The sequence below is a fragment of the Opisthocomus hoazin genome, chromosome 1, assembly GCF_030867145.1.
Source record: "Opisthocomus hoazin isolate bOpiHoa1 chromosome 1, bOpiHoa1.hap1, whole genome shotgun sequence".
NCBI classification, from domain to species: domain Eukaryota; kingdom Metazoa; phylum Chordata; class Aves; order Opisthocomiformes; family Opisthocomidae; genus Opisthocomus; species Opisthocomus hoazin.
The window spans coordinates 45697248-45710778 of NC_134414.1; the positions used below are offsets into that span (position 1 = coordinate 45697248).

The following is a 13531-nucleotide window of genomic DNA, read 5'->3' on the forward strand; positions in this document are numbered from 1 at the left end:
CACTGGAATAAACCCAGAAAGGGGTCACCAATTTGATAAGGGGGCTGGATAATATAAAGAGGGCCTCTTAGAGCTGCATGTGCTCACCGTCAAGATGCAAAAGTTAAGGGGAGACCTTGTTGCAGTTTTAGGCACTTAATAGGAGGGCCTGGAGAATCTGGAGCCAGTGATAGGACGAGAAGAAACAGGGACAAGTTGCAATAAAGGAAATTCAAATTTGATATGAAGGAAAAAACCTGCACAAGAGCAATCAAACACTGGAACAGATTGCCCAGTGAGGCTGTGGCAAGCCTTGGAGACAGCCTTGGAGATATTCAAAACTTGATTGGGCAAGGCCTCAAACAATCTGATCTAAAATAGCCCACTGGGTAGGACGCTGTATCAGCTGATCTCTGAAGGTCCCTTCCAACATAGTTTACTACAAGATAATAGAACAGTACTCCATGCATGTAGCAAGACTACTAAGAATAATTACATTCCTAGCCTTAATATATTTAATATTTTTTCATTCTTATAGAATATTTAAATGAATATTTTTCTGTACAAAACACAGAAAAGCTAATCATACATCAAAGCCACTGTTTAAACATTGCACTTTTTATTATTAGAACTATCTTTAAGTACTTACAATGTTCTGATGATGCTTAGAAATAGTATCATATAAAGAATCTGACAGAGACAGTATGAAATGAGTTGATATCATAATAACATCAAAAAACCTGTACTGCTTTGCATATGAGCTTCATCACCACAAAACCAAATCAAGAAACAAATAATAGATGTTAAAAAGAAACAGCAACCACAACCAACCAAAAAAACTCACACCAACTTCTCCTTTTATTACTTATATTGATTTCATTAAAGTCACACAGAAAGTACAGTTAATTGTTTCAGATCATTGTTTCAGGGTAGAGAGTGAGCAAGTTGCAGGCAAATCTATTTGCAGGAAACAACTGACAACTCCAAATTAACCTAATATGTCTTGTAAAGGGATCAGTGAGTCACAGAAAGTTTATGGAATCTTGAGAAAGAGGAAAAAGGTCATGAAACTTGAGTCAAACCCATATTTTACTCTCCCCTCTCCCTGCAGAGTGGAAATCCTTCAGTGAAGGATATTTACAGAACACAGGTTGGGAAACCACAATAAACTTTCATTGCGAGGATGTTTTTTCTAATTGTGGTTATGACATTTAAATTAACACCGACTGTTTGATTACTCAACTCTTTTCCTCCTCGACGATGGATAAATATTTAATGAGAATAATCTCCACTGTGATTGTGAACTGTGTAAAGAAGATAATTTCTGATCTTTTTTTCTCAGGTCCTTGAGAAACCAGGTATAATCTGTGGAGTTACAGAATAACTAGCTGTCCTCCAAATCTCTTTATAAGTATTCACCAGAAAGCTAATATTTATTCAGATATCCCTACAGGAACTTTGCTACCCCAGGAGGAATCCTGCTGAACTTTACACAGGGCAACCATGCTTAGAGTCAGGAACAGTACAGAATAAGTGCGATTTTGACTTAAACTAGGTCTTCAGTCTTAATTACAGATGCAATAGCTCAAAGCCTTAGTTTGCCTGACTTAGATGTACTGATAACACCTCGTTATCAGTAGCACTGGAAGGAACATGTGAGGCTCCTTTCAAAATCAGATATGAGGAAATCAACAGGGGACTATTACATTATTTCTGCTTAGAAAATATGTCTCAAAAATATCTCAAGAAATCCAGCAGCCAACAAAGTTATTATTAACCTGCAACTTCTCTTTAACTCTTTATTTAATTACTGTATATTGTGCCATGAAGAGAAGCTAGAGATAGAAGAATGCTATCAAAAATATATATAAACCTTCTATTGTAGGAACTAGAGTAGATCCCCAGTAGAGAGGGAAAAAAAAAATAACCTTAACCCCACTTTTTAAAATATTCAAATATTACTTAAATATAAAAATTCTTGACTGACGTTCTTTTCTCTTCTATACTATATGCAGAGAGAGAGGCAGCCAGATGTAGGATAAAGGAACTTCTTATTGTTTTATTCACTAAGAATGAAAGCATTATATGGTTTAAGAGAGAAAAAAAAAAAACAGGAATATATTGAAGTACTGACAGACAGCAGCATCCTGCTTCCAGTGGCAGATTCCTAGCAAATGTCTTCACCCGGAGACAAAAAGATGCACTCTTTACACATGATTATGATTTGCACTAGATGCCAAAACAGGAGTGAGAGAGAACATCTAGATTTACATTCCCATATGAGCCATTAGATCTGTCATAACAACAGCCAGATATACACTAGAATACTTCTTTACAACACCAGAGAAAAGAGCAGGCAAAGACGCTAAGATGTAAGAGCAGTCTGGAGGCACAGTTCTTCATGAGGACAGAGAGATTTGACCTAACCATTTCAATTCACGTCACATACACCTCCAAATTTCTACACGTGTCACACTCTTAACTTACTAAAATGTAGGTGAACTAGTTGATGAAAGAATTGGAATATTGTATAACAAAACAAGAACAAACCTATCTTCACTCCATTCGGGCACTCGGTTTCCAGATGCCACTTTATGCGCTTCTGCTGTGCATCTATCTCATAGAAGACATTAGATGGCTAGATTCTCTATCAATTACAGGCTGGAACAAGTTTGATTTCAATTACAGCAGGGGAGGAAAACAGCTGGGATCCCTAAGGGTAGGTGCAGGCACCAAAAGGTTGAATCAAAAATCAGAATGGTACATTGCATGCTGCTAATTAGGGAGAAATGAAGTCAAGATATACATGTAAATGTTTAGTTTTATATAAATCTGAAGTTACTCAGTTTCACTGCAAGCACATTTGAGACAGCAGTACCTCATTGATCAGCATCTATTTTGATTCATTTGAAAGAGATGATTCACAAGTAATTTTAATGACAGTTCTAAAAAGCAACTTACTTTTTAAAAAAAAAGTTGAAATGAAATGTAATTATAAAGAAGATTGGTGTTTATCCAACATCTCTGAATTACATCCAAGTTATGAGACTTGTTTTACCAGCTTATAGGCACTAAGAGTTAAGATCAGAGCAAAATAATACAAATTGTGAAAACTTTGCCAGGGTTAATAACAACATCCGTACATGAAGACTCGAAAAAATAAAATGTACAGAGCATCCTTCTTCTCAGAATCCTGACCCAAGCAATTATTGTTATGTAGCTTGAACGGCAAAGAAAAAGCTATGTCTTTTTTTTCTCACCACGAGAAAAAAATTCCTGCATGATCTACTTGGAAACAAAGTAATTTATATGGAACATACTCAAATGAGATATTTGAATAGTCTCAAATCCTTCCCTTTAACCTTGGCCCATTTCCTACAGCTCTGTATCTCTTTTCTCTCTTGAAGAAAGATTCTGTTACTTTAGGATAAGCTCAGTCATAAGATTCACGCTTGTAAAACATCCTTCACAAATTTGTCCCTTCCTCCTGATTTTGATTATTCCATGCAGGTTTTCTCCCTCTTACACATATAGGCGCCCAGATTTGTGGTTTTGTGTATTGGGGTGGGAGGGGGTGTTTTAGTCCTAGAGGAACAGATGTTAATGTTATCAGTGCCAAAGTACCGTCATACTCCTAGAAGGGCTCATTTTCATCACGTATCACAAGATGGAGTCTACCCAAAAGCTTTCCTCAGATAAATGGGACCATGACTGCATCTACCCATCTGCAAATAACAAAATTAACCTGGTATGAGACTGAAAATAAAGCTGCTCTAGCTGAACTTCATCATATAATTGTTGCTGATGTTACACTCCTGTAACACACTCGCTTTGGGAGACAAAAGAGTGATGGAAACCTCAGTGACAACTACTAGTTGGCCTTGCATGTGGATGATACCAAGGAGATTGGCCTGAGGCTATGTGACTAGTGAGGCCACATCGCTCACTAGCTTGCCTTACAGTGGCTTACACCAAAACATGATTGATAAAGCAATAAACAGTTAAGACAATAACTCCTCATGAGTGAACACATTCATAGGCATCCAGCACCACACAGAAGGGTGACCGTGAAGCACGTACATGGGAGTCCAGCTGCCAACCAAGACCCAGACGCATTGCACAGCTGCAGTGAGTGTCCTGTACCCCTGCATGCTGGTCTGAATGGGGCTGGAGGGTTTGATTGGTGTCTGGGTGTGTGTGTGTGCATGTGTGAGTGTTGTAGAACAGATTTCTTACAAGACAAATTGCTGTCCATGTGCTACCAGCCCTCCCACATACTAAACCGTTTTAGATTATTCATCAGTGAGGGTTCTCTTTCTATTCCTGCATCCAATCTGCCCCAGCCCAGTTCCCCCACAAAATCGTGCTGTCTGAACTGCTGCTTAATCAGGTACACCAGATATTTACCTGAGAACTTCTGCATCTAATCTTCAGTTCCCAATACCATCAACATTAAAGGGAATGACTAAAATTTAACTTCAACAAGTAGAAAATCCATTAGGTCTGAAATTTGTATTAAGAGGTTTTTTTAGATTCTATTACATACAATGTTAATGGAGATTTGCTCTGCCAAGCATCCTTTATAAAAAGACTGTGTAATTGCTGTTCACATTGTGTACTCACAGGTAATTCAACTTTTTTAAAAAAGCAAGAATACAGTACGTCTTTATTCATGCTCAATAATACATTGCAAAATGAGCAGACGTCATTTACTTTACAGACCATGAACATTATATAGTTATTGCCCAGACTGTGAAGATCTAACACTAAAATGATAAAAATAAATTTAAATACTTACAATGCAATCCAGAAGTAAAGGTTTGGAGGATTTTTTTCAAAGCCTAGGATTCACATGGATGGAAATGAAGCTTTAATTAAACTGATTAACCACGTTTTTGTTGTCAACTAGAAAAAAAAAAAGCCCAAAGTTCTCCATTCCCAATATCAGCTGGGAGAGTAAAGAGAATAAATGTTCGTATTTTTTAAAACTTAGAATAGGCGTGGGAATTCGATTACCCATTTCTTTAACTTTCTGGAAGTATTGAATCCAAGTGAAAATATTTGTCTGACAAAGAGCAACAATTCTTAGGGAAAGGCTGTGACAGTTCCATAAAATCTTCCAGAAATTAGCTTAAAAGCTTAGAACATTCTTCCTGTTCGGTGACTTTAGAACTTACTTTCTAGTAATTAACATCCAAGTTCCATGAAAATTATTTCGCTAACACATATAACTCCTGAAAGACCAGCTTTTACAATGTAATGTACAGAACAATGTACTTTACCTCAAAAAAGTGGACTCCACCATGAGGCGTTACATATATATTATTCTTAGAACTTTAAATAAAAGAGTACTTCAGGACTCTTTATTTTGCAGTTCTTATCCAATAAAATCTAATATCAGAGGTGACAGCTTCTGCTAAAACATTACACTATAGTACTCAAGCAAAAAGGACACCCCAAAACTGAGCTAGGAGCTTAAGTGCATGTTTCATCTCATATGGTACTCCACTGCCTGAATCCACCTTAGTGTGGTCTATCCATTCTCTGTTGCCTTAATAGGAATTTATATATAGCTATAGGCAGCTAAATCTCACTTATTATTGAGTTCGCTTTAAATTACTTTGTCCTAACTGTTTATGATGGCTTTTTTCATTCAAAAGTTACTTCAAAATTCACTTGTTACTGGATTAATATATAAACACAGCATTCTCTGTCATTGCAGAGGCGATAGATAAGATAGATATCTAGATTTCTGTATCTATATCAGTTTTATAGTACCCTAATAGAGATTCAACAGTTTGTTCAGAATATCTTACACTAGAAAATGAAAGTAATTCCCTTATCTCTGAAATGTCTATACTGAGGCTAAAATAGCCTACGATTAAGGCTAAAAAGTCAAATACCCAGTAGGTAGGTAGAAAATGTAGTTTTAAATTTAATGTCTGATACTGGAAACTCCAGTTTCCAGGAAATTTTCTTTTTCTGATGTAGCTTAAGGAAAGTTCTAGAGAGTGCTTAGTTTTGGGGAAAGAGGCCTATATAATAAAGGAAACAACTTTTTACTGTAATCTGGCAGCTTGAATAGTTGAACAAATATAATTAAATGTATTCTAAGAGGCAAGTAAATCTAAATTGCATTAATGACTTTTAAACTTTAAAACAACTGGAAGTTCTGAACTTCCACATTGAGTTTTCTGCTATGATTTTTTTTTTTTTTAATGCACACATAATGGACAGCTATTGCAGTCCCTTATTTCACACAAAAAAAAACCATCACGGAAACCGATGGGCTAGACTGGAGTTCTGCACAGAGAAGAAACTGTGCATCTAAATAAGCCATGGTCCTACTGCAGAGCTTTAGAAATCAAAGCATTGAACTCTAATTCTCTGATTACTGCCTCTGAAAGTGGAAGACAGACAGCATTTGCCTGACTCATTCTCTGAGCAGTCCACATGGTGCTCAAAAGGAGATTGTTATTTTCCTTGGCTTATTGGGTTGGAGTACAGAGCAAGTACTAAACATGACTAAAAAGAGCATGGCTAGAGAAAGGTACTATTCAGCAGGCCCAGATGTAAACCATAAACAGGTCTGATGGGCAATACCTAGCTGCTTGCTTGTCTGAGTAAAGCTAAGTGAAAAGGTCTTACAATCTTCAGTTGAGCAGTACTCCCTTCCCCCTGTCAGATGCTACCGCACAGTTCTAGTTCACTGCAGGCATTACTTCAGCTTCACACCAGTGTGACAATATTGAAAAGAATTGCAACACACTTGCATAAATTTGGAGTAATGCACTTCTTATGAGCCCTGCGGGAGTTTTGCCTATTGAATTCAGTGACCAAAGTGTCCAAAATACCTATCATAAAAGTAAATGTTTATTTTATTTATTTCAGTGGATCTGATATCTTACCACCCATGGTTTGTCAGGTACCCAAATCTCCCACAAGTACTTCGGCATATCTCCAAAATTCAGTGCCTAAAAAGCAATAATATTTAAATAAAAAAGATGTGTCATTCTTACTACAGATCTTCAGATAACCCACCTCCCCAATGGCCCAATATTGGTAATATAAAAAGCAAAATGTGAGAAAACTTCTCCTGATGATAGATAAATAACTTTTTTTTATGAAGGTTCACAAACATCAGAGGCCATAGCCTGATTTTATCAAACATACATGTGGTAACATTTATAATGCTATATCAAACATGATTTTGGTTTCTGGAGACTCACTGTATAACATTTTGCTGCAGCCAGGCAACAGATTTCACATGGGTTTTTATTGTTCTGTTTAGTGAACTACCAACTGAAATCGCTGTCTCATAATAAGAAGAAACTTTTTTTTTTTTAATTTAATGCACTATTAAGCTTTTTATTAAGATATTATTAATCAACCCTGAGACTCTAAAAAGCAAAACCAGCAGATCTTTAAAACTGCAATTAAGGCTGTGTTTAATGTAGGAGCAGTAATGGATGTTCATGCTCTGTTACTAACTGCTGAATATAAATAGCACTATGTACTTCAGGTTCCCTCCTGAGTATAATATTCAGACACCCCAAAATATCATGTCTCTGAGGACTCGAGTCATAAGGACTCTGTGTGTATATGACTGTAAGACAACTGTGGAGGGAAAGTTCAGTAGGTTACCAAGTTTGCAGAACCCTCAAAACCGCGTATTCCTACAGGGACTGAACTGGTTATCCAACCCGACAGCAAAACAGTACCACAGTAATTCTGAACAGTCTAAGCCAGCACAGCAAACGCATTTGGAAAGACAGTCAGAAACCCAGGTATCAACCCAGCTCCAGGCCTTTGTACTGCTATATTTTATTTGAGAAAAGAAAGCTACCCAGAGACAGAACATAACGTTAAGAGTAATGTTTCTGGAAAGTCAGATAATTTCACATCCATTTTCTGTAGAGTAATATGCCCAAATTACAAACAAACATTCTGTACACCATATTCAGAAAGGACATTAGTATTCTGTACAGAATGGTGTATCTGTTCCTTTATCATTGCATAGTGAGAAAAATCCTCAGAAAACTTCACATCAAATAGTACTTTTACTTGCAATGGAAAATACGTGTCTTCCAAAGTACTCCCAACAGGTACCTCAGATATCTCACACAAGTTCTGTGTTCTTGGAGAATTGTATCACAGTTCTGAAAGCTTTTTGAAGAAATCCCCTTGAAAGCAGAAAGTCATCATGAGTATTTTTATCTACCAAAAATATTCTCCTCTGATATCTCAAGTCACATTTCCAACTAGCTTCAGGAAGTCCCTTCTTTGTCACCTAAAATTTCATTTGAAAGAAAACCAAACCCAAAATGCTTTACACAGGCAGAAATGCTATTTGGTCTTACACTCTGATTCAAAAGGCACTTACAAAATCCATGGAGATTAATAAGCATAGCTTAACAGAAAGGTAAAAGCCACTGAGAATGCCTCATTTTAAAATCTGTATGTACCTCCTCTGATATTTTACATATGATTGTTTTCCGCATTTACATGAGTACAAATGAAGTGCAATTCACCCAAAGGCAACAGAATTAAATTTGTAAAAAAGTAGAGAGGGAGTCTCTGTGGATCAAGCTCTCTTTTTAGAATGCATATTGCACAGATTTATCCACTTTGATAAAGTGATGAGTTTCTGAAGGCAGATTGTGTGCCATATTAGCAGACACCTTCTTGCTTGTTAGAAAGTCACCTTTAGAGAAATAAGTCACCTTTGCAGAAATAATATGTATTGTTTCCTGAAAATAATTGGAAAGGAAACACAAGAGTAATTTTCATAACAACAAATAACGAACGCTTCCCCTATCCTCTTTGCTAGTTGAAAGCTTAGGAAGACCATCAAAATAAAAAAGGAATGAGCAGGAATAAAATCTCATTCATAGAACAGTTGTAGATTGAAGAGACAAATGCATGGCATCATTAAAGAGGATGCCTTTTTTCTACATAGCTACTTTCTCAAAAAGTACACTACTGCTACATCCGAAGTGAAATACATCTTCCTCACTTTCCATTGTTTTTGGGAATGGTTAAGACCATTATGTATTGCAGGGTCAGCAAAGAGAACCAGGGAAGCCACAGCTTCGCAACAGCTTCTCTGGCTCCACATCCTTCTACAGCTTCTCTGTGCCCACGTGGTAGAAAGCTGTAAAGAAAGTGGCTCCTGCTCTCAATCTTACAACCAGTGGCAATTCAAATTAGAATTAAAATTGGACCACATTCTTCACTCAAATAAATTACAGGTATAAACTGAGGGAAAGGAGATTTTGATTGGGGTGGGGAAAAAAAAAAGTAGCTGTATGGAAACAGTAACATGAAACGTATTTTTAACTATTACAAAGAATGGCTTGAAGTTCTAACAGGAGATGAGTCCCTTGTCCCTGAGGTCAGTATAGAAAGTACTCCCATCAGTTGATGACCTAAATTTGTGATTCTTGAAATGGCTCATGACTGCCATACACTTCAAATTCAGGGCTGGATTCAAGTGGTGTTAAGTATATATAGCTTCTTCCCTAAAAGGTGTTCAAAAGTCATCATAATATAAGGTATCATAAAATGTGCAAGTTTTGTTTCTGTAAAACTTAGTAGAGTTTTCTCTTTTTCTTTCCAATCTTTCCTCTATTTCATGAGCTGACATCAGCAAAATACTTAATCCAAAATTCACACTGGCTTTTTATTTCTTTTATCATCCAACATTTACAAACAAAAATGTTGTGGGAATATCTTGAGCTAAACAGTTTGGATGGAGGAGGGAAATGACAAAGTCAGCATCATAGATGAGATTCCAACAGCAAGGAAGATAACACAGAAAAAACTTGCCAATTGCTTTTTCCCAATAAAAACCAACATAGAACCACAGACCTCTAAGAGTAATGAAAACAACCTACTGTGTCATCATTTTATGCAAGAAAGGGAGAAAGAAGATTAGCCTAAAACTTCTACAATAATATGGATTTTTTTCAGCTGACAAAAGCAATACTATATAAAATCTTTCCTGTGCTTTATTTCTAATTACCGTCTATCCTTTAATGAACAAGAAAGTACTTGATCTTGAAAGTCCTTGTGCAGTCAAAACTCCCACTAAAATTAATGGGACTTTTTTTGCAGCCTAAAAGCTCTGAGATCAGTCTTCAAACTTAGCTCTTTCTAAGCTTCTTCCATTAATCAGACTTCTTAGTTTTTTCTTCTCCTTTTCCGCAAGGATCATATATTAAAAAATACGGACACCAAAAATCATAACCTTGTCTGAGGAAGAAACCTGCTGTACTTTGTTATCCTCAAAAGTTTAGCTCCACAAGTTAAACCTTGATTGTGATGAACCTTGGTTATTTGGACACTGAATACTTAATTTTGGCCTCTTCAAACAGTTGTACAGACATTTTTGCACAGTGCCTGTAGAAGTTAAGCTGTCTGAATTACACAACTGAAATTTGTGTGCATAAATTTTCTCATCAGGCAAACTTCTCTGAAACAAATGGACCAAAACATAAGGGCCTCTGAACAGCCTCGTCTCTCACTCCCAGCAAGTAAGGAGTTAAGGGACTGATGTTCAGTCACCTTTTCTCCCATCTAGTCTCACACAAACTTAAACGTATGTCTGACAATTCAGTGCCTAAAAGGAAAAAAATTGAATGCTTATTTGTATGCATCAATAAATCACTTTGATTTTCATACTGTTGGTCACTCATTTCCAGAAAAAAACCCTTACACAGTTTAAAGAAAAAAAAACCCACACCAAAACCTAGCAAGAAATTTCTGTGTCCAAAAGAATTTACTGTCTTTTTGGATGCAATACAGTAGCATCCTTACCCCACCATAATTCTCAGTTTTCTCCCACTGAAATAATATAGGAGACCCTTGCACAGAAATAAAAATAAAATACATCGTAACCTGTCAAATCAGGTAGTACTAACAACACTGTTCGAAAAAAAACTATGAGACTTGTTTACGGCTGATCATTAATAGGCCTTAGCAAGGATAATTTCCTTTGTTCATTTTTACACTTCAACACCACTGTAGTGTATATATACCAGAGAGAACTGACAGGAAAGCACAGCGTTTAATTGCTCATTTGGAAAGCCTGTGAGAGGCTGTATTGCACCAGCATACAGTCTAGAAATGATACATTTCTGCACAGATTCTTACACAGGACTATACCTTCCTGTGAAGATGTTGTAATATCTGTGAAGATTCTGTAACATTGTCTTTATTTACAAAAAAATCAAGCATGATGAGCTACTGACCTTTTAATTACAGTGCAAAAACAAAGAAGTAGAAATAAAGATGATGGGCTGATTTGCACTTTGACACATTAATACATACATAAAAAATACCTCAACAATAAACATTCAGCTGAAGAAGCAGCACCAGAGAAGTCCTTACCAACTCACTGAGTTCCCTTCTTTGCCAACTGGCATGGTTTAAATTGACTTCGGCATTCATTTGCCTACCGCTTGACTTTATTTGTAAATGTTATAACATTATAATTTAAATAACAGAAAAATATTAAATAAATAATACCAGCTGATGATGGTTGCTCATCATGGAAGCAGAAAAAAACATCAAAAAGTAAAAGCACATCAGTTACAGAGATAAGCAGTTTTACTTGCTTTCAAAAACAAAACCAACAAAAAAAACTCCACATAGGCACAGTCACTTTCTAAAGGATGAAGTAAAATCTTAAAAGGAAAATTGTAATTTATTAAAAAGAATGAAACTAGGAATATATTGTCAGTGTTAGAAATAAAAGGCTCACAAGACATGCCATTATTTTCCTGTGTGAGCAATTAAGTATGTTTTTCGAAAGACAAATGTACGCTTTGTTAGATAAAGGAAACAAGTACGTTTTTCACTGCTTTCTTTTTTTTGTTGTTGTTTAAACCTGCTCTAGGATCTACCTGTACTGGTGTCAGCAGTGAATACGGAACACAGAAAATCTAGTAAGAGATGTCTCGGAGATCACAGAGAAATTCTATCCCACCAAAAGAAAGCAAAAAGACTTCATAATTTAATTTTGACTCTCAAAGCATATGCATTCCCCATGCATTCCCTGTTATTGCAACATAATACACTATCAAAATCATGCTGTTAAAGTCATGTCTTTTAGTCACCATTGCCTCATGGACTTACATTCCCTGCCTTTGACCCAGACTCCTTTGTTAAATAAATCTCTGGTACTTGTCTATCAACTGTTAAAATGAGATGTAAAGAAGAACTAACAGAGAAAAGACAGACCAAGCACAACAGTAAGTTCACTTTTTATATTCTACAGTCTATTCATTGCTTCCATCTATTTCTTGTTTATGTGATGTCTAATTAACATTGATCTTCTGGTGTGAGACCATTTGACCAGCATATAACTTCACCACATGTAAGGTACTGAATATATAATTTTAACAGAAGATTTTGCTTATTTTAAACACAGAAATCTAGATGAAATCCACACATAAGGACAACATAATCAAATTGTTATGTAAAAACCTGCAATGTGCAGTGCAATTCTTTGTTGCTGAAATGGATCTGGACTGACTGTTAATGATGACAGTTTATAACTGGTTTCAGCCACAAAAGACTATATTATGATCCTGCAAATATCAAATTATTGTGGTTTTATGCTTCTTTAGTGTTGCCTAGAATTACGATCTGTGAAGTCTTCCATCCTCACCCCAAGGGCAAAGGAAATAAATGGTCATATAAGACAAAGAATAATGTGTGGTTCTTGAGAAAGAGACGATCACTATTTAGGTTTGTGTGGATTGCTCCTACATGAAATTAATTGGTGGTTTCAATTTAGCTCAAAGTAGATGTGATTTATCTATGAAAAACCACAAGTAGACTACTTATTGGTAACTCTAAGGTCAAAAAGGGCAAAGATTCAAACCGCTATCTGACCAACAGCGACCAGCTCTTTGCACTGCTGTTCATTGCAGTACTCCTATTCTGAGGATACACTGTGACAAAAGTGCATGATAAATGTCTACACACACTCTTTCATGACTTTGAAACTCTCTTCAGGTGAAACTACAGAAGGGTCAGTTATATGAAAGCACAGAAACATCCAGGGGACGCATTGTTTCTGTAGCTGCAGCATTAAGTTAGCAAACTATATGCAATGGGAAAAAGAACAAATAACACACTTCTGTAATTTCCAGATATTTCTAAATGCTAAGTGAAAGTACGATAAAGAAAAAAAAACAAGGAAGAAAAGAATTGAAATAGAATTTCTCTCTGAAAGTAATAAAATCTCTCTCTCATTTTCTCTTTCTCTCAGACGCAGCATATTATGTTGCAAAGGACAATCCTTTACACCTCAGAAGAGGACTCTAGTCTTGTGGGAAGACTCTCACTCATGCAAAGCTACCTTTTACTGAAATCCCAAAAGTGGATATGATTCAGCTTTGAAATTGGCACTGTAATTCATTGTACTAATTTTTTTCCCAATTTAATGCTTTGACTCAGATCCTGTGAATTCTATAAGCTCAAATCCATACTGGGAATAAACCTATACACTGAGACTTTCTGGTAATGATTAGCACAGATAGCA

At 36.2% G+C, this 13531-nt stretch overlaps 1 protein-coding gene across 6 annotated transcripts in view; it reads right to left on the reverse strand.

Moving 5' to 3' along the window:
* The window catches only part of PCDH9 (protocadherin 9), a 731424-nt gene that overhangs the window by 406851 nt on the left and 311042 nt on the right, over positions 1-13531 (reverse strand). For 3 of the 6 annotated variants that reach the window (XM_075422763.1, XM_075422746.1, XM_075422777.1), the window contains exon 3: positions 6888-6953. The exons of the other annotated variants lie outside the window; for them this stretch is intronic. In XM_075422763.1, coding sequence (XP_075278878.1) covers positions 6888-6953 — 66 coding nt within the window. The remainder of the gene's footprint in view (positions 1-6887; positions 6954-13531) is intronic. 6 annotated transcript variants of the gene reach the window in all.